General features: G+C 43.4%; 1 protein-coding gene across 4 annotated transcripts in view; it reads left to right on the top strand.

Moving 5' to 3' along the window:
• Positions 1–19,312, top strand: part of NRP1 (neuropilin 1) — a 135,991-nt gene extending 116,679 nt beyond the window's left edge. For 2 of the 4 annotated variants that reach the window (XM_035029532.1, XM_035029530.1), the window contains exons 12-17: positions 1,851–1,910; positions 7,133–7,270; positions 11,171–11,445; positions 11,943–12,039; positions 14,276–14,326; positions 16,435–19,312. In XM_035029532.1, coding sequence (XP_034885423.1) covers positions 1,851–1,910; positions 7,133–7,270; positions 11,171–11,445; positions 11,943–12,039; positions 14,276–14,326; positions 16,435–16,724 — 911 coding nt within the window. In that variant the 3' untranslated portion in view covers positions 16,725–19,312. The remainder of the gene's footprint in view (positions 1–1,850; positions 1,911–7,132; positions 7,271–11,170; positions 11,446–11,942; positions 12,040–14,275; positions 14,327–16,434) is intronic. The other 2 variants (XM_035029533.1, XM_035029531.1) reach the window with 2 other exon arrangements.
• The last annotated feature ends 1,291 nt before the right edge of the window (positions 19,313–20,603 follow it).

Below are 20,603 nucleotides of genomic sequence, written 5' to 3'. Positions count from 1 at the left end.
TACAATTGGTTTCAAAGGCACCAGGAGGCCAAATTTCACATTCGATCTGTGCGTACCCAACAGCGGAATTTGGCTCCCAACCTATAACAAAACTGATAATGCATATCGGTTTTAAAAAGTGAATTTTCACCTTGAGTCTTTCTCCCATAAGACCACTAGGAACAGAACGCTAATGTATTCTGGCCTCCCTCCAATTCTGCCATTATAGATTCACCTTCTTAACCCATAATATATATAATTCCTTCTTCCTAGCACCTGCCTCATTCAGGCCACACACACGTGTGACCACTCATCCAGCATATTTACTGGGAAAGCAAGGGTAACATGACTTGGTGCTGCAGTCGATTAGCTCCAAAATCTTCCTACCATCCCAAGAGCACGATTTTACAGCTCTCTGATTCACGAGCTGGATGATTTCTGATCTGTGGAAGCCGCAGGGTAAAACGAAGACCCGGCCAGAATAGAGATGATCACAGAGCTTGACTGAACGGTACTATTGGGAGGTGTACGATGGCACCTGAGAACGACCTCGACAGCGTTCTGTGATACTCAGGAGCCCACCGCATGCCCTGCCCCGGAGTCTACCCAGGGCTTTATCTCTTAGGGCAACAAATAGATGATCTCGGACCATAGCAGGTACACGCTAGGAGAAATGGCTTTCTCAAACACCTAAGTAATAAACAGCACACCAGCTTCTCCCACACTTAATGGGTTCTAAGACCCACCTGAGAAGCTTTCAAAAATTCAGATTTCAAGGCCTTACCTCGGATTCTGGTTCAGTGAGATCTGAGGAGGATTAGTGGATTGGCAACCACAGCTTCAACAGGCCCTCAGGTGATTCTTATGGTTGGCAAGGTCAAGAACACTACTTTAAAACAGAGGTTTAGGGGCACGGGAGTGGCTCAGTCAGTTAGGTGTCTGCCTTCGGCTCAGGTCATGATCCCAAGGTCCTGGGATCGAGCCCCGCATCGGGCTCCCTGCTCGGTGGGGAGCCTGCTTCTCCCTCTCCCTCTGCCGCTCCCCCTGCTTGTGCTCTCTCCCTCTGTCAAATAAATAAATAAAATCTAAAAAAAACCAAAAACACAGAGGTTTAATGAAGAGGAGCAGAAAATGGAAGTGCCAAGATGCAGAACAAAAGAGGGTGAAGCTAGATTGTCACGTGGTTCCCTCACCAGGAATCCCAGAGTCAACCCCAACTGACTGGAAGCTGACAATGTTCAGGAGGTTATTTGTGCCATCTTCCAGTGCTCTGGGCCTGTGAGGCAGGGTTTCTGCTCTTGCCTTTTTGTGCAGCTTGTCCAAATCACATGCTGGGCAGAATATTTGTCCTTGGGAAAAGCAAACAACTCCAAGCAGCTAAAGAAAGGAGGAACTGCTACCACCCACTTAAACCTTCAGTTTTTAAAATAGATTGTGGGGAGCAGCCCTGCGTGTGCATTTGAGACCTTGGGAAACTATTTGAAGCTCAGAGGCCCGGGTCTAGTTTAATTCCCAAGTCACTGAGGATGTGTGGAGGCTTTTGCTTTTCATGGGTACAGTTGTGTAGCACGCTTAACCTGGGAATCAGGGAATGCCCTTGGAAGGAAGCCTCAGACTCTCCATACCGCCTGGATGCTTTTAGGAATACATGTGTTGAGTAAAACATCGTGGTTTATTTGCGCTTGATCTTGTGGTGGGCAAAATCTAAGTAAAACGATTACCACAGGCGGAATTAAAGGAAGGAGTTTCTACGGAGAAGTTTGCCTCCAACAGATGTACGTCAGCATAGAGCATTTCTTTACTGTGTATTATCCACAATGCTTCCTTTTTCTGATTTTCGTATGTTACTGTTTTGTTTGTTTGTTTTTCAGGCGGTACCACTGTGCTGGCCACAGAAAAGCCAACCATAATAGACAGCACCATACAATCAGGTATCAAAAAAAAAAACCCAACAACAACAAAAAAACAGAATATGGGGTAGATTTCACGTGTGCCTCTCCGCCCCCCACCCCCAAGTAGTGCATTGCCGCGCTTCTCAATTTCAGTTTCTCTCAAAGTCCTAGAAGAGAGATGCCACGCAGCATCTGGTCTCCAAGCATGAGCCATAAATATTGCTTTCCTTTCATCCACATGTATATGCAGCAGGGAGTGAGGTTTCCTTCTCCATCAGTAATTGCCAAATGGTGACAATCCCAGCTCTCGGAGGAAGGAACTGGGTAACATACTTTGTTTAACGCAGCACATCTAGGACATGGACTGTGTTTGCAAACTCCGAGAGAAGGAAAGCTCACAGGCAGCAGCCTGACTATTTATTTTCATCACAATTCTGCAAAACCGAGACAGGCAAAGTTTGTCAGTTTTGCCTGCCACGGAGTTGGCAGTTTGACAACAGCGTTTCCAGTGGGCGTGCCACGAAATGGGGTGCGGAAGCCACGGCTGCGATTGTGCGCGGGGAGAGCGGCGCCCTGGGGAGCAGCACCTCCGCATCCTTTTGTTAATAGAAAAGCCTAATGACTTTTCAAACCCGTGGCTTGCTGTTTACCAGGGGCTGGCCGCAGTTAAAAGGCAGCCTCCCCCGCCTTCTGTATTTTGCTGGTATTCGGTAAAATTCTTCCCCACAGACACACACGAAGGGAAATCGTCGGTGCAAGCAATCAGAGGTTTTAAATACTTTAAAGTTAATCATTAGAGTAAGGTGAACAGGTCAGTTTTCCAGCTTCTCCCATTTCCTTTATCGAAGCTCACTGAGCCTTGGCCTCCACAGTCATTTATTAATGGGGTGTGTGGTGTATATCAATGTTTCCTCAACAGTATGACACCACCCAGCGAGGCAGAAAGTAGAAAGGGCTACTCTAATTAGTATGCTTCCTTAAAGGATGCTGTCACTGTTGACCTGATTAAACTGCAAAACAAACTTCTCTATGGTTGAACTTAACCCTGAGTTTCCCTGTGGTGGGCTCAGGTTGACAGAATTCCTCTGACCCCACGGTTCAAACACCCCCAGCTACCAAAAGGTGAAACAAAGGAATATCTGTTCCCCTTAATTCAGAAAACACTGTAGTCCAAAGGACACTCTTTCTGAGGTCTAAGATACGGGCTTCAGGGTTGCACCATCACCCTGCATGGACCCTCAGGAGTCTGGCCTCTCGCTCACTTCCTGCCTTCCCTGAGGGTCCTGGGCCTTCTCGGGTGGTTCTCTGTGGAGTACCCACTGGCTGGCTGTCTGGGACCCTCTGTCATAAGGAAGAGGGCTGAGGTGACAAACTGAAGTTCTAGTAACCTAACAAACGTGTTAACTGCCCTGTTAGTTTTTTCTCTTGCCAGAGAGTTAATTAAAACCCCTCTAAAGCTGCCAGCGAACTTGTCTTATCTCTTCTCTCTTCTTGCCTATCAAAAGAGCTAGGGATCATTGAAAAACTGAAAGTTGAGCAACAGCTCTGGAGACAAGAGAAAGGTACACACCAGATTCCAAAGTGGAATAATTCCCCCTGGACGTTGAAAGTCAGCAATGACTTTGTGAACACATGTGGTTTGTGTGTGAGTTCAAGGACCAGCCATCCTGTGGGGTGTACTGTGGTCAGAGCGCAGACAGACAAATCCCAAATCAGGAAGACCCATGGCCACCACCATCTGAATCAGTTCATGTCAAACCGCAGAGCTTACTGATAGAAGGGGTCTGCTCCGGTTTTGAGTTCCACGGTCAGCCCAGAGTCCTTTCCAAATCACCCTGGTTTCTCATTTTTTCATTGCCTGAGTCATGAACCTGTCTCCCAGTCTTTGTGGATAATGGACCGTCTGACCTTCTTTGAGGAGCTCTGTTCATTGTCACCATCTGGCTAAGCCAGTGTTCAGAGCAGTTCTCGAGGCCCTGCATGTGAATCAAGTCCGAGGTTAAGCCTAACTTTGAGCTGTTCACCCAGGGTGGGACCCACCTCTCTGATAGTTTGATCCACTCTCTTCTGCGGGTTTCAGATTCTCCAGGCATATTTACAAGCAGCAAATTGGACCCCTAAACTTTCATCTAATCTGATTTTGCTGAAGCCATTATAGACTCAAGTAAAGTCTTAAGATTTCATTTTTGAGGATTCTTATCAATATCATCAACTCAGTGGGCCTATAATACTCAGATACTGTCTAGGTTGTGATCAAATGCATCAAAGCCTATTAATGCTCTGCCAGAAAATGAGGAGAAACCCTGCATTTTCCAGCCAGCTCGCCCCACTGAAAGGTCTCACGCTCTGAGGATCTTCAAACACTCCTAGAGCAGCTCAGGGTCGATTCGTAACCTATGATTGCATGGGCCTAAGCATCTCCACTTATTTGGACTGAAAGACCCGTCCGAGAGTAAGCTAGTTAACATCCTCAAAAGACGTTTTGAATACCAGGTTCCAAAATTAAATCCTTGTGCATATATGGTGCTAATGATTCAAATGCGGGCAGGATAGTTTCCACAAGCGCAGCTGGGGCCGGCGCGCAGCGGCTATAAATTTGTTTTAAGTTCAGAATATTGTTTCCTGCTATTTTTAAGAGTCAAGAAGGGATTTAGCCAGATTATTCCCAATGAATTTAATAAGAATTGTGCAGCCACAGGGCCTGGGTAATATTTTGAAGACTGAAAGGTCACTAGTCCTCTATACTTACTTCATTCCTCGGTTTGCTTTTTTTCTCTTTCTTTCTCTCTCTCCTCTTTTCTCTTCTGCTTCTCTCCTTCTTTCTTCCTCTCTGTCTCTCTTTCTTTCTTTCTCCTCCCTATAAATGTTTGTGTGTGTTTTATGTGTCTCATAGCCTTTCGGGCCAGCCCTGAACTGTCAACATCTTCTCACCCCACACTCCTCCCCCACCATATGCATGGGTTAAAAAAAAAGAATAGTTCTTTTAAATTAACAAGACTGCCGTAGATTATATGATCGGGACAAGAAGATGAAAGGGTAGTAAAATACAAAAGGTTAGAGCAGATCCCCTTGTTACAGTCATAGGATCGGAGAGCACATGAGAAGATCAACGTGGACCGTCACTCAGGACAGCTGCAGAAATGCTTGAGCCCTCCTCTCAAACAAGGCTGTCCTATGTCCTGGTCATTAGCAACACATCCAAACTCATAGATTTTATGGTATCACCAGAATATTAAGAGCCAAAATAATGCATGGTGTGGTTTCTATACTGTACGATAAATTTAATGTATTAGCCAGAAATACAGCCAGAAATGTGTGTGCTGTAATGGCTGGCTGCCGTCCTGCATGTGCACGTCTTATAAACTACATTTTAAGGAGGAAACCCAAAACCACACACGTATTAACATTTTCCAATATTAACACTTTCTAATAGGAGATTATGCAACAGTACATTCTAGGTTCATGGGTGCTGACATCCAAGGTTGCTCAACCATTCAGGCACTGTTCAATTGACTATAGTTCATCTGCATAACTCAATCTTGCTGCTCAAAAGTGTGGTAAATTTTGGAGAAGGTTTCTCATGCTTTAAGAAGCCCTATTTCATGGTTATGATAGACGAGACATGAAATATATCTCTCCGGTGACACCATAGCTGTGAAATACAGCCCTTCTGCACTCACCGAAAGTACTCACCTTAGACACGTCATGTGGCTCACTAGAGTGACTTTCCCAAACTAGCTCTGCGCACCTTTGGGAGGTCTTATTGTCACCAGAAGGGGGAGTCCATCCTGCTCCATTTTGACAATGCATATGGTGCATTCCTTCCAAAATTCTACATTAGCGTTTGCAAAGGGTTCCTTGGAAGCGAAACATGCAAGGTAAATCATCCTTATCTATTCAATGAATCTTCCCATAAAAATCCCTACTGCCATTGTTAAAGTGGGGGAGGGGGCCATGGCGACGGGGCTCCCAGAAGAACGCAAGCAAGCCCTGTCGTGTTAAACACGGACAAAGTTAAAGAAAAGATCAAAACAAGATCTAATCTCAGCCTGACCCTAATACAGCGTACGACACTATACTTCCCTTATTGTACATACGAATGGTTTTGAGACATGTTCAAGATTAACTGGCAAGGTGCCCTAGGCACCTTTCTCTCCGTTTCAATGCTGCCATCTTGTGGACTACCTAAACTCAATGAGAAGCAGTGACCTCCCTTCATTAGAGAAAACAGCTGCTTTGTGTGTTTAATTTTACATGGGGGGAGGAGTAGGACTGACTGAATTTTATCTTTAAGATTATTTTAATTATTAGCTTCAGATTACCGAAAACAAATTCCAAGCCACAATGATTTCATTTCTTTCATACTTAAAAAGTTAAGCTACTTCTTAAAAAAAAAGGGGGGGGGAGTGAAAAATAAAGCTATAGAGGCTTAAAAACACGACAGTCAAATAGCACCTTGTAGAACACACAAGACAGATCATTCCTGAGAATCCATTCATATTTTCTTTTCAAATTCAAAGGAAACATTTTTTTTAACATTAAAAGAAACTTTTAAGTGGACAGCTCTTTAAAAATGCTTTGGCTCTACATAAACTTGCATGGAGGTTTTAATTTACATGCAAATTTTAAAATTCACTAAAAAAGCAGAAACTTACACTTGAAATTAATTGACCTGATACGAAGCACAGGAGACTAAATAACCTTAAGAAACGCTTCAGAGATTTGACATAAAGACCTGAAGTGTTACCCAGTGTGGTAAGAATACAGATAGCCTCCAGAATGAGACATCCAGCCAAGTCACATTTCTTCACTTTTGAGGTTCACGGGTCAATCTGTACTTAAGATTCTTCTCATTGGTGGATAACAATGTATATGATTCATTCTCACGAACAGAGTATCTTTCATATTAAATATCATGGGCATAGGGAGAATGTTATAGATGTAATACATCTGCCTTGGAAAGTAACCTTCCTGGAAATTTTATGTAAAACCAATTTGACAGGCAGTCCATAATCTTTTTAAAGCTGGATAAAAAAAAAAAAAAAAAATCCAAAACGTGATTTTGCAAACATTTTGACATCTCCATGCAGTCTTTTGAGTTTCCTGGTAATCCTGGGTTTTGAGGCTTTCCCAGAATTTTCAAACAGACGTTAAGTTATATAAGTCGTGCCTTTCGTGAGCAAATTAAGGGCCTTTCTGACCTAAATGATTAAATTTGTCTTTCTCTGCTTGTCTCTATTTTTCCTTTCCACCCACTGAAGAGTTTCCAACATATGGTTTTAACTGTGAATTTGGCTGGGGTTCTCACAAGACATTCTGTCACTGGGAACACGACAATCACGTGCAGCTCAAGTGGAGTGTGTTGACCAGCAAAACCGGACCCATTCAGGATCACACAGGTAATGGAGAGTTCACTGCGGCCTCATTGCTTTAAATTAGAGAGGGTGTTATTGTGGAGGGTTTCTGGGGTCTGTGAGATTAGGGGTGTTAGAAAACACTCCCGAGCATTCACTTCGTGCTTTCATTTCCTGGAATTACTGAGATCTCCTTTCCTAGAAGAGGTGCTCCGATGCCTGGTAGCAGAGAAGGCCCGATTAAATCTGGCAACTGATTGCCTCTCGGAAAAATAGCAAACTGGGCAAAGATGTGTGAATAAATACCTGTTTTATACTTTTCCTGACCGTTTTCATGGAAATTTCAAATACATTCAAAAGCAGAGAAGGCTTAGTGACATGAACCCTGTATGCATATAACCCAGGTTCAACAAGCACCGAGTCACAGGACTCTTACTTTATGTCTAGCACCCCTGCCTCTGGATTATTTTGAAGCAAATCCGGGCATGGGTCATCTCATTTATTTTGCAGCTAAAGAAACAGTAAGTGAGCCTCCTGCTCCCTCTCTCTTGAGCCTTGAAGATGAAATGGAACAAGGTGGGGTGGGATTCTTATTCATTTGAGGAAGACTGTAAATCTGGCCCATTTTTTTCTGAGCGGGTGGAAACCTCACCCCACCCTGCCCCACCTCCTGTCTTACTTTCCTGCTAGGATTAATTAGTGGCAGAGGGATGGGCTGGGGGTCACTGGGGGCTGACTGCCACTCCAGTGAACTCTTTATCCACTGCCATCCTGCTTTCCTCTTAGTCATTTTGTCATCCAGCTTGAGGTGCTGCATGAAGATCCAGCGGTTGTCCTTACAATGCCCACACATACACACGCTCCCACACACTCACCACGAACACTCAACCAACCGACATCTCCCCGACTCAGTGAAACTTAAGGGACTGTTTGCTCAAGAGGTGGCTTCCCAAATGATACACCAGAGAGCCATTTGCTGATGCTGAGAAATCTCATTAAACAAAATTCCCCCATGCTGGGGCTTTGGATGAGTGGGTCAGTGGGCCAATGCGTTGGCAGAGGGCACTTCATGCCTTTCCCATTTTGTCATTCACTTTTTTCCCCCCAGTGAACATAACCATTAAGTAGGTTGAATTGGCCTCCTTCCACCACAGCTACCTCTTTGCCTAATGAGAATGACAAGGAAATTGGATAAAATTGGACTCCTTCAATTCTGAGACACTTTCAATTGAATCTTAAGACAAGCAGTTTTAGAAAACTTAAAATACTTTGACTGTAAATGGCACTGTACATATAAATGGCATCAAATTAACCAAATGCAATTAGCTGAAATGAAGGCAGTAATGGTGGAAAAATTGATGCAAAGTGAAGCAAAATGGCTCAGTAGGATCTGACATTCAAAGGAGGTTAAAAGCTATGTTAGCCAGAGACAAAAGCTAAAAGGCTTGCCGAAGTAAAGTGCTAATTGAGAAAATGAAGACAGAGTTCCTGACCCAGAACTGTGATAAAACCCCTGAAAGGAAAAATATCAACGCTTTATGCGTTGGAGTATCAGAAAAGGGGGGCTTGTCTTAGAGTAACAGCTGAGAAGTGTGATTCCTTCGGAAGGATTTGTCTCTTTTGTTCTCCCAGACACCCAAATTTACTTGGCTGTGGTGCCAGGTCTGCTCTGACGGGAAAAAGCCTCCTACAGCCCTAGAAACACAAGCATTTTCTGAGAGAGGGGGAGTGAGCCCAACATCTGAAAGGCAGGAACTTGTTAACATTAAAAAAAAAAAAAAGTAGATGAAAAGAGCAGCCCACATGCACACAGACGGACATTAGACAATATTCTGCAATTTGCAAATCAGGAGATTTCTTTAAATTAACACAATCTAGGTAAAATATCCTGCTGTTCAATTTGGAATTTATTGGAAGGAATCCCACTTGGTTTTCTGCATTTGACTTCTAAGAGGGAAGCGATGTACCTCCTTACAGAGGATTCCTGAAACCCAGCATCTTCCCTGGTTTGTCGAACAAGTGTTATTTGAGGAGCCCTATTACTTGGTAGATGCTGCACCAGGCACTGGAGATGTGAGAATAAAGGAGGGGGGCCCTGCCCTGAGGAGCTCACGGTCTGCTTGCACAAGGTGGGAAATGATTACCGCGCAGGGGGTGAGGGGGCCCCAGGCGGAGGTGAGCGGCGATGGGAGAGATAACATGGGGGCTCAGAGAAAGCAGTCCTGTCCCAGAGAGTCTGGGCTAGGATTGGCGTGCGCGGGTATGGAGGAGAGCTTGCAGGTGGTGTGGGGGGACAGGCTTCTCTGTGAAGCCGTTAGCTATATGGCAGGGGTGTGCAGCCTCGGGTGCCCCATGAAGGAGTGTGGCTAGGCTAACGGTCTTGAGGAGCCACTGAGAAGCTTCGAGCAGAACAGTGACATGAACATGTTTTTAAAAGCCCACAGAGGTGTCAGGGCAGAGGCCAGGAGAGATTTCCCAGGCAGCCTTCCCCCCTCTACCCAGGTCCAGTTTTCTCCTCCTTTCTCCCACCTGTTCTCTGATGAGCCAGAATAAACGTCATGGGCTCCATCTATGTGCCCCCCTCTCTGCAGCATCTCCAACCTCAGTATTTTTCCCTAAGAATGGGGGTATGGGGCACAGAGGCAAGACGGGTGCCTTTTTCACCTGTCCCTCTTGGGGGACTGAGACCCGACTGGCCTCAGTGAGATGGTGCTGTCACACAGTTAGGGAACCACCACTTGGTAAAGAGAAGCAAACCCCAAGAGCGACTGGGTCTGCGTGGTCACAGGGGGCGCTTCGTAAAGACCGCGTCAAACATGCCGCCGGAGCCGTGAGTTTTATTTCCACCCTCCTTTTATTATTCCACCCGTTGCTTCTCTTAAGAGGGTCTTGGTGCAATCTCGTTTAAGCAGCCAGGTGAGGGAAGGAAGTTGCCCGCTGACACACCCACTTCTACCTGGAAACTTGGACACAGGCGAAAAGATACAAGGACGTGCCCACATGTGCACGGGGAAAAAGTATCTCACAAACACGCAAAGCCCTTGGGCAGCAAACAAAACCTCCCGCTGCCCACTGAGGCCTGAGCATCAGATTCACACTTACATCAGGTGAGGCCTTAGAGTAGGTATTTCTATTTGCAGAGCAAACAGTGAAACATGAGTTGTGTATGTAGACCAGGTGGTGGCAGGAGGAAATGTTCCCACCGGGGGTAATTAAAAGCAAAGCCAAGAGTAAGTCCTTGCAGCTCGGCAAGTATCTGCGTTGCCAAAATGGCACGTTCTAATAAGCCTCAAAAATGCAACCTTGCCTCTCCTTGAACCAGAAGCCCACATCAAACAGGAGTGGGGCTTGCAGCTGAGATTCAAACTCTCAGGTGCATGTAAGGGATTTATAAGCCATTAAAATAAACTAGGGAAAGTCATCTGAATTTGTGGGAAGAAGATTACTAGATGATTTGGAAACACAGCAACTTTATTACTATCAAGCAGTTATAGTAACCAGAGTATCAACACCCAGCTCAAACGATAAGTAAGAAAACATCTAAATTATTCCATGTCATGTCTGTGTTCGTATCTGTGCTGCTGAAACTGTTTTAAAGTGGCCTGAAAATAGGTCTGCCCTCTGCTTTCAATGGGCTTCCAACGAGGCAAAGGCCAATGGGAGTCGTCATCTATGGCCACGTGAAAATGCCTTCCAAATCCCGGGTGCCCGAATTAGTGCGGCTTCACAGCCCTCTCCCCATCAAACACCCCACTCACAGAGGCTTGGCGCACAGCCTTAGGTACCAAAAAGGTTCCCCCAAAACCGCACACTCTTCCCTTTCCACCGCATATTTGGGTTCTTGGTGCTCAGCCTCGGAGAGAAGGTTCAAGTCGTGGAACTTAAAAGAAGAGATGGAGGAGTCGTGAATGTGGCCACTATCCCTAACCTGGTTTTTTGTCACAGCAGGTGATGGCAACTTCATCTATTCCCAGGCGGATGAAAACCAGAAGGGCAAAGTTGCTCGTCTGGTGAGCCCCGTGGTTTATTCCCAGAACTCTGCGCACTGCATGACCTTCTGGTATCACATGTCTGGTTCGCACGTGGGCACGCTGCGGGTCAAGCTGCACTACCAGAAGCCAGAGGAGTATGATCAGCTGGTCTGGATGGCCATCGGGCACCAAGGAGACCACTGGAAGGAAGGGCGGGTCCTGCTCCACAAGTCTCTGAAACTTTATCAGGTGTGATGTCCTCCCCGGGTGGGAGGACAGCTCCTTCAGGGAGACGGGAGATGGGGATGATATTTTGGAAATTATGTAAATGAGATGCGGGAATTATTCCAACAATTATTTCAGGTGTTTCCCAAACCTGGGATTTTGCCGCAGCGATGATCCTCCCAGTAGCATATTTCAGTCTCTAAGATTACAGGAATAGAACCAATTTGCTGTGAAAGAAGGGAGAATACTACTTTATAATCTATTTCTGGGCTGTCACAATGAACATTCCTTTTATTCGCTGCTCTCCTCAGTTTTAAATTTTGAATTATGGAAAGAGAGTGTTAGGAGAAGTTTTATGCCATCACCAGGCAGTTAATATAGATTGATGAGCAAAGCGCGTGCTTCGGTGAAATCTCATGAATTTAATTTACGTGCCATAGATTGAACTGAACAAGCATTTGTAAACACTGCTACTCGGGACTGAACATTTCAATACTGTGAAAATGATCTTATCTTGTTAGGTGATTTTTGAAGGTGAAATTGGAAAAGGAAATCTTGGTGGGATTGCAGTGGATGACATTAGTATTAACAACCACATTTCCCAAGAGGACTGTGCAAGTGAGTATGAACTGCTGTACAAGCCAGGACATGCTTGCCCAGGGCATGAAGATTTTCATGCAAGGGTCTTTGTCTTGCTCATTTAGACCTAGAATTTCAATGTGGGCTATAAGCACATCATATGAAACGCATATTTTGCTGCAACAGGGCATAAAACCAGGTCGGTTTACCTTTAGTTACCCCATTCCCTAACCTCGTTCATTTAGTGCCTGCTTGGTACCTGCAAAACCACATAAATAATGTGGAATCCAAAAATTATAGCTAAAAAGAAAGACTCACAAAAAAAAGAAAGAAAGAAAGAAAGAAAGAAAGAGAAAACTCACAGCTCACAGGCTATATATTCCATACCAAAACATTTTGATGAAAAGTGGAAAACTCAGACATCTGGATGATTCCAAATATCTGGGTGTATAAACAAAACAGCAGGTCTTTGAAAATTTTGAGCACAGTGAACTTAATTAAGATTACATTGTTCATGAATCATAGAAGCCATAATTCTTTGCTCTATTACAAATAAGTAGATGTTTTTGACTCTAAAAGTAGTTGAAATGACTCAAAAGAATAAGTGAAATTTTGAGACCTTGCCTAGTGCTACAGAGTTTATGAGTTTGTATTGGCCTGGTATATGGATGAAAGTTGACATCGAAAACCAATGCGTACTCCCTGGTTCTTGATGTATAATTATAAATAGCATCACTAATGGCAATGTAATCGCACAGTAATTAGTCTTAAGCTCCATTTGCTACACTTCAACTTTTGCTATATATCATATAATAGGATGTTAATTATAACAAAATGGAATAAGCCTATTGGGCAAATTTAAGACAAAGGAGGTCTGTTGGCTGTAACAGGTTTTTGGTCATTTCAGCAATTTACAAAGCTTTTATTATACAATATATTGAACATATGTAATCCTAAAGTGGCAATAATTTGATATGGTTGATTAAAGAAAATGGGGGAAAAAGAACAGTGAATAAAGATCTGCTTTTTCGTACTACGTAAGGGGATCTACTTAATGCTACACATTTAGCCAATCTTCACAGAAAATGATAAGACTTAAGATGTCAGTTGAGATTACGCTCCAGATTGCCCACACCCAGGTCTACACTGTTGTGAAAATATGTATTTCATGTAGTTACACAGTGTATGCAATGCGCTGCTTTCCTAGCCCAAAATGAAAATGAGGTTTTTAGAATGTGCTAGCAAACTCCATAAACGAAAACAAAGAAAGAAAATTTAATTCCAATTCAACAAGTTTTAGCGGACTGCATACTGTAGGCAAGGCAGCATCCAAGTGCTCCAGGGAATATAGAAAGGGATAAGACAACTCGATGAGCCTTTTTCTTCTCATGGGACTGGTCCACATGGCTGTCGTTGTTGCTGGGCATTATACTCAGAAAGTCACAACTAAAGCACCATCAAAATACTCTATGTTGCTGTCCCGATAAAAAGATGCCTCAGATAATTGTATAATGAGTCACCAAATATGTATCCTTGAATATTTAGCTATGGATGCTATGAAACTTTCAACTATTTATTAGTTATCCACACATTTATGCAACAAATATTTTTAAGGCACCTTTTCTGTTCTGGACACTATTACAAATGTTGGGAATATAGCAGTGAATAAAGTACTCAAAACTCCCTGCCCTCTCCTCAAAACCACATGGGCTACTGGGACTCTACTCCCAGAGATTTCATTTATTTTACTTTATTATTTTAATTATTATTTTAGAATTATTATTATTATTTGGGGAGGGGAGGTAAGACCTAGAACACAGTCTCTTGCCTCAAAGAGCTTATAATACTATTTGGGAAAACAAACTAGCCCTCACCAAATTTAGGAAGAAGTTCTCTACAAAAGCACAAGATGGTAGCCCCACGCACAACCCCATTACTGTTTCTTGTTTCCATCAGCTTTCCCCCACACTCCAGGTGCCAGAACTATTTCGCTCCACTCTTTTCTTCTGAAACAACACGCTCTGCTAACAGCAGTGCTTGCTGGATTTTGATGTGACATCAGTTTCCTAGTCCTTTGACACCACCTCTCCATTGTTCTGCAGTTATGTGGTGGGGCTGGATTGCACTACAAACTACCAAGGAAATCCAGCAGAACCGTTAGTCTGAGTGTGTGTGTGTGTATGTGTGTGTGTGTGTGTAAGGGTTTATGTAGTTTGTGTGTATTGGATTTTGTTGGCAGTTCAAATATCCCTTTCAATTTTGTTTGACTTGGCAGAACCGGCTGACCTGGATAAAAGGAACCCAGAAAGCAAAATCGATGAAACAGGTAAGTTTATCTTGCTGACCAATTAAAAATTTACTATGGCTTTCATTATATTTATGAAGCAACTTTCTGGAGCTCTAGTGCACTGGTAGATCAAAGCGGTTCAAATAAAATAAAAATCTCTGCCCGTGCTGCTGTGCATTGGACTCTTGTCACAGAGGGCTCTCTTCTAAGCCGCCTGGAGATCTAGGGGAGCACCGGGGCCCCAGGGGAGCGTGCTCGCGCTGTCCCTGTCCTGTCTGAGCTGAAGGAGGACTTAGAGGATGACCACGTGAAATACTCTCCCTTTACATCTATGGAAATAGGAAACCAGTGAAGCCCATGACCTACCCAAAGACCGACACTGATTTTCTTACGGTAATTTGAAACCCTCCTAAATTCTTGTCTGGTTGATATCCTGATATGATCTTTGAGGACCAGAGTCCAATTTTTGTGATAAGCTGTTGTGTTTGATCCATTTGTGGCCCTCCTTCTCTCCATGGGAACCCTAACTTCATGATAATGAAGACAGTGATGATGATGATGATGATGATGATGATGGTAAGGATTTATTGAGGAGCTAGTATGCCCCAAGCACTTTACAGGTGTTATCTTGTACGCTGTCTGAGGCATATTGATCCCATTTTGCAGATGAGGAGGCTGGAACCAGGAATCGCCCTCAGTAGCCCAGTTAATTGGGTGGTAGCCTCCGACTTTACACCGATTAATCTGAAAATGTGTGTTTTCCTTGACTACTTTGTGATCAGATACAGGACATTTGACCAGAGTTGGGCCCTGCCTCATGTTATTTTATTTCTAGAAGCTTCCACCCCTCCCAGCCAGCACCTGTGGGTTGTTGGAGACTTGCCCCAGCATCACTCACAGCTGCTGCCAGCAATTCTGTGTTGTCCTGCCCGTCAACATCAGCACCTGTGGCCGGTAGAAATGTGGACCCACCATAGTCAGTCTAGGACTTGATAGAGACAAATAAGTACGGCACTGTACTAAGCTGTTAATAACATTAACATGCGGCTCATCGAGCTTAGTTACACAGCCCATGCTGAGATGTAAACTTTATTAGAGGTTGTTTCAAAACAATGTTTCAAGGGAGAGAATATTAATATGCCCCAAGGCTTGTTTTCCCCTGTTTAGGGACTTGCATCTCATATTTTTAGTTGTCTTTGATTGGAATCTTTGTTGATCAGAACACCATTAAGTAAACACTATGCATGTTGTGCATTAACATTTTAGTCTTGTTTCTAGTACCACATAATTAGGCTCAAAGCTCCCATGTTAATAATTTCTCATGTTCCACTCTAAAGAAAACATTTCCCCAGTGACTGAACTGCAAAGCAGAGTGACTGTCTCCCGTGAAACCACCAAGGCTGCAAAGATGCTGATTATTAAATGTGTTCTGTTCAGCACAACACAAGACACGCTCGCTCTCTAGCTTGGAGCCATAACCCATTTTAAATGTCAGCCGCAAGCATCTGCTTTGTTCTGAAAGATCTGTCCTTCTTGAGTGAAACCATGCTGGACTAGGGGGGGTTGGAATCTGTTTGACTGGAAGATTTTACATGTGGGGGAGCAAACACGTGTATAACCCGTGCCCGGACACACTGGAGACGGCACGGCACGAGGGGCAGCTTGGAAGGTCTCCTTGGGCCTGGTTTGGGGAGCAGGCAAATGCACAGGGCAGGGTGAAATCCCCCCACTAGCCAAATGTGTGATTAAGCATCTTGCAAAGCTTTAACGACCTGGCTGGTCTCTAGCCAGGGACTATAAACACAGATTATAATCTAGTGCAGGTGGTGGGCTGTGTGGAATCTGAATTAGATTAGAACCCAGCCCTCCGTGTTCGTCCAGAATCCGTGGTTTCCGTGTGCTGAGCTATGTATTAGAATCACAGCGCCTGCCACGCCTCAGTTCGCAACGAGTCAAACACAAATGTTGGTGTTTTCCGGCGATGCCGAGCCAGACCCCACTTAGAAATCCCCCACAGGCTCTCGAGAGAGGACAGGCCAATGTGGAGCATGTGATTTGCTTTTTGTCTCCTTTTTCTCTGGTCTTCTGTCTGCTTCCGTCTGGTTATGTTGGCGGTGCTCACGGGGCCCATTTTGCTTCTCCCCTAGGGAGCACCCCCGGCTATGAAGGCCCACGAGAGGGTGATGAGAACATCTCCAGGAAGCCGGGCAACGTGCTGAAGACCTTGGATCCCATCCTCATCACCATCATAGCCATGAGCGCGCTGGGTGTCCTCCTGGGCGCCGTGTGCGGAGTAGTGCTCTACTGTGCCTGTTGGCACAACGGGCTCTCAGAGAGAAACTTGTCTGCCCTGGAGAACTATAACTTCGAACTCGTGGATGGCGTGAAGTTGAAAAAAGACAAATTGAACCCACAGAGTACTTATTCGGAGGCCTGAAGACAGACGGAGGCAAAGACGAGTCGGAGAACTGACGTGGAAGGAGAGAACTTGAGCGTGCTGGGGAACTGTTGATCTCTCTCACTGTCCAGGCTGGGAAGTGCGTTGATGACGCTGAGCCAGGCTTTTCTCAGGAGCTTCGAGGAGTATGGCCGACAGACAGGAACAAGTTCGCCGTGTTCACAATCGGAATCATGTACAGTCAGCTTTTTTCTGTTGGTTTCATTTGAATAATCAAATGCTGGTGTTGAGACCAAGTATGAATGACTTAATAATTCATTTCGACTCTCCCTCCCCTTCTCTCTCCTCTTCCTTTGATGGATTCCTTTCGGAAACTGTGCAAAATCCAAGATGCTGGCACCAAGTGTATTCAGTGGGGCCCTTTTGACGGACATGCTACCTGCAGCCCAGTGCCCAGAATCTCATAGAAAAACCGCCCTTCAGTGGACTCCTGAAGCCGTAGTTGTGTATAATTGCCCACGTCGTACGTAGGCAGAGAAGGATTAGGATGTTTCACGTGGACGTACTGTATCGCCTCAGTACCGCTATCGTGTGTCAGCTCTGTTTACAAAGCAATACCGTCAAATTTTCTTGATGTTTTCCAGTGTTGTACTAAACCTCGTGCTTGTGAACTCCATACAGGAAACCGTGCCATCACCGAACACTGCTGGCCACCGCAACGGCAACTCCTTGGCACTGGCTAGTCTATGTCCTCTCAAGTGCCTTTTTGTTTGTACTGGTTCTCATTGTGTTACATGAACGTTTCTCGCTGGTGAAAGCCCTACTCTTTAATCAAACCCTGGTGGCCCACTGACTAAGAAGAAAGTATAATTTAGTGTGAGATGTCAGCCCCCCGCCCCCGGGAGGGCAAGGGCTCCGAAGATTTGGCAATGTGGCTTAATTGCTCTGCTTTTTTCTGTGGTTCAATTTCATGTCTCTTGACCCTTTTGTATAAAGCTGCAATATTCTCTCTTATTGGTCTTTCATATGGAATGTATTTTCAAATGTAAATTCTTTCTCTCCTCTCTCTCTCTCTCTGTCTGTCTTTCTTCTCTCTTAGAACTTAAGCATTTGCCATTGTCCAGAAAAGAAACTTGCAGCTTTAACCTGCTGGTAATGGCAAACAATTTTGCTAGACTTTATGTTTAAAAATAAATAAATAAGGGAAATTCCTAACTTTGCCCTCCAAAGTCTAACTTTGGTTTTCTTGTTAACTGGTTAAAGTGACAGTATCTTTTTTCCTTAAGCCATTTGTCTGTCTGCTCCAATCAAAATGATCTGTGATAGAAGCATTTGCATTTAATAGAAAGAGAGATAAGCTGAGGGAAGAAGTAATACTAATTGGCTTTCAAGTGAGACCCAAAGGAAAGACTGAATACAATTCTCCAAATATCCAAATATATGAGATTTTTACATCCAAAGCTACAAAATGGCCCTTGAGAACCTGCTTGTTTTGCTATTGAATCAGACAAGGGAAGTAGAAGAAAGAACAGTTAATTTAAGAAAGTGACTATAAATCCTGGTGCCTGGGGTGAAGTATTTTAAGATAAGACGGGGAAAGAAAACGAGTAGAGTCAAAACAAATCTTTAAAAACATCCATTCAGGAGCAACCCTGAAAAAACAGAGACTTGAATGAATGCATCTAGAAACTTCCAGTGGCTCACAAAGAAAAAGCCTGCCATGGGGCTGGTTAAGACCGAAGCCTCGAACAACAGCACAGAGAAGTAAATATCTTATCAGGCAGCATGTGAATTAATCCAAAGAAGGCTGTGGTTGTTTTCAGAATGTTCCTGTCAGGCCATGGTGTACAGAAGAACTTTTAGATTTTCCTCCCTTTCTACATTGCTGTGGGGTCCCGTTCAGATACATCTGTGGGAGTCACATTTGCATCATGGATGGGTCAGTCCATTCATCTTGGTTTAATTGGATTAAGGATGCCTTTTGTTTCCAGGAAAGTATCGATCACCATGAAAAAAGAATAGATTTTTATCCCCAGAGGCATTCATTCAGTTGTTAGGATCCTACGGGGATGAAAGCACTAAGTAAGACCTGATTTTTTTTTTTTTTAAGGCAACAGACTTAAAGTTGTCCTTAGCCAAGGAAAAATGATACTGCGACTTTAAATTTTAAAGTATCTTGCACTGATAAATATATTTAAAAATTATATGTTTATAAAGTTATTAATTTGTAAAGGCAGTGTTACAAAATGTTCAGTTTATATTGTTTTAGATTGTTTCGTAATTTTTAAAGGTGTAAAATAACATATTTTTTCTTTATTGAAATCTATAAGACTTTCTGTAGTAAAATGTTTTCATTTTACTGGTATATGATTGCTTCATGTTTTGTACCATCATCAAATTTTGTGCAAATTTTTTTTACAGAAATTTTTATTTTCTATGACAATATGACACTTGTAAATTGTTGTTTCAAAATGAACAGCGAAGCCTTAACTTTAAATGACATTTGTATTCTCAGACACTGAGTAGCATAAAAACCATATAGAACCGAACTGTAACTTCAATCCCAAACTATGACTACTACATTCCAAAGAGACAGTTGAATTAAACATTTTCATAAAATACCCACACCTGATGGCTTTTGTTCTATTAGCTTTGTTATTGTTAAAGAAGTTGGTATTATTCCAGCGTTGGATAACTTTCAAGATTTTTTAAAGTTCTTTTTGAAAAAGTATATCCTAGTAAGGAGAGAAGATTAAGAAGACATATGCTGAAAGTAGACAATCAACCCAAATCGGACCCTGTCAGGATAAGGAATAGAGAACTTAGCCTTCTACGTGCAAAGTTTCCAACCCCAAATCTTGTGTCACATGGTCTATCGCTATTCCACTTTTTTAAAGGAAATTCACAAATACCTGTTGGTGAGTTTTGTTCTTGCAGAAAACAAATAATAAACTGATAGCGTTTATGTGTGTGCCGATGCTAAATGTAGGCGTAAGGCAAAGGTGAGCATGGCATTGTAACTGGCTATTTGGTAGTTCTTGGGAAAATTCCAGTTCCATCTGGGACCAAAATAATAGTAATAGTAATAATAACAACAACAGCAGCAGCAACAACAAAGCAACGGATGTGTTAAGCCAAAGCATGCTGAGTAAGGCCCTTTATAAAACTTGCTCCAACAAAATTGGCCTAGGCTAAACTCTACTCTCCACAGACCAATAATTCTTCCGTTACCATTGTAGGAAAATTTGAAAGCATAGGAACTTCTTGAAAAGTAAGCTGCTCTGCACAGCTCTTTGCAGTGATTCAATATTCCTGCTTCTCTCTGGACATTTTTGCCTTTTGCGTTTTCCCAGATTTATCCAAGAATAGGATATTTACCCTATTGAGGGGATTTTCAGAACTCTCTGCTTAGAGAGAAGAGTCAGAGAGAGACAGAGCTGGGTAATCACTTCACTGAAGTTAAATTCTACCTACCTTCCAGGATGTTCCCAGAAAGCATGATGACTTGCAAGGAGTCTACCAGGATTAATCTAGAGATGCTTTCTGAAAATTGCCAAGGGTCCTCGAGTAACACGATCTCCATTTCACTGTTTGAAAAGGCCTTAAACATACGTGCTTTTCACCCGTCCATCACCCCTGGTTAGCTGCTAGGCTAGGTTCTTCTTACTGGGTTAAATGAGCTACATCATTGTGTAATACTTCCCAAAGTCAGGCATTAAATGTGTCACGAGGGTTGAAACATTTAACTTAAAGCATGAAAATTATTTATTGTTCCATCTCCTGTCTTCCCTAATAACTTATTAATTGCCACTCGGGCTGAATTGCACTGGGTCTTTCTGCAAATCAAATGGATTTTGTAACATCCCATAATGTGTCTGCTTCCCAATGGTAATTATAGCTGTTGTGTAGCATTAAAAA

Source organism: Mirounga leonina, unplaced genomic scaffold, assembly GCF_011800145.1.
Source record: "Mirounga leonina isolate KUSES-001 unplaced genomic scaffold, KU_Mleo_1.0 Mir_260, whole genome shotgun sequence".
Lineage (NCBI taxonomy): Eukaryota > Metazoa > Chordata > Mammalia > Carnivora > Phocidae > Mirounga > Mirounga leonina.
Note: the sequence above shows the minus strand (reverse complement) of the source record. Positions and strands in the feature narration are given on the sequence as shown.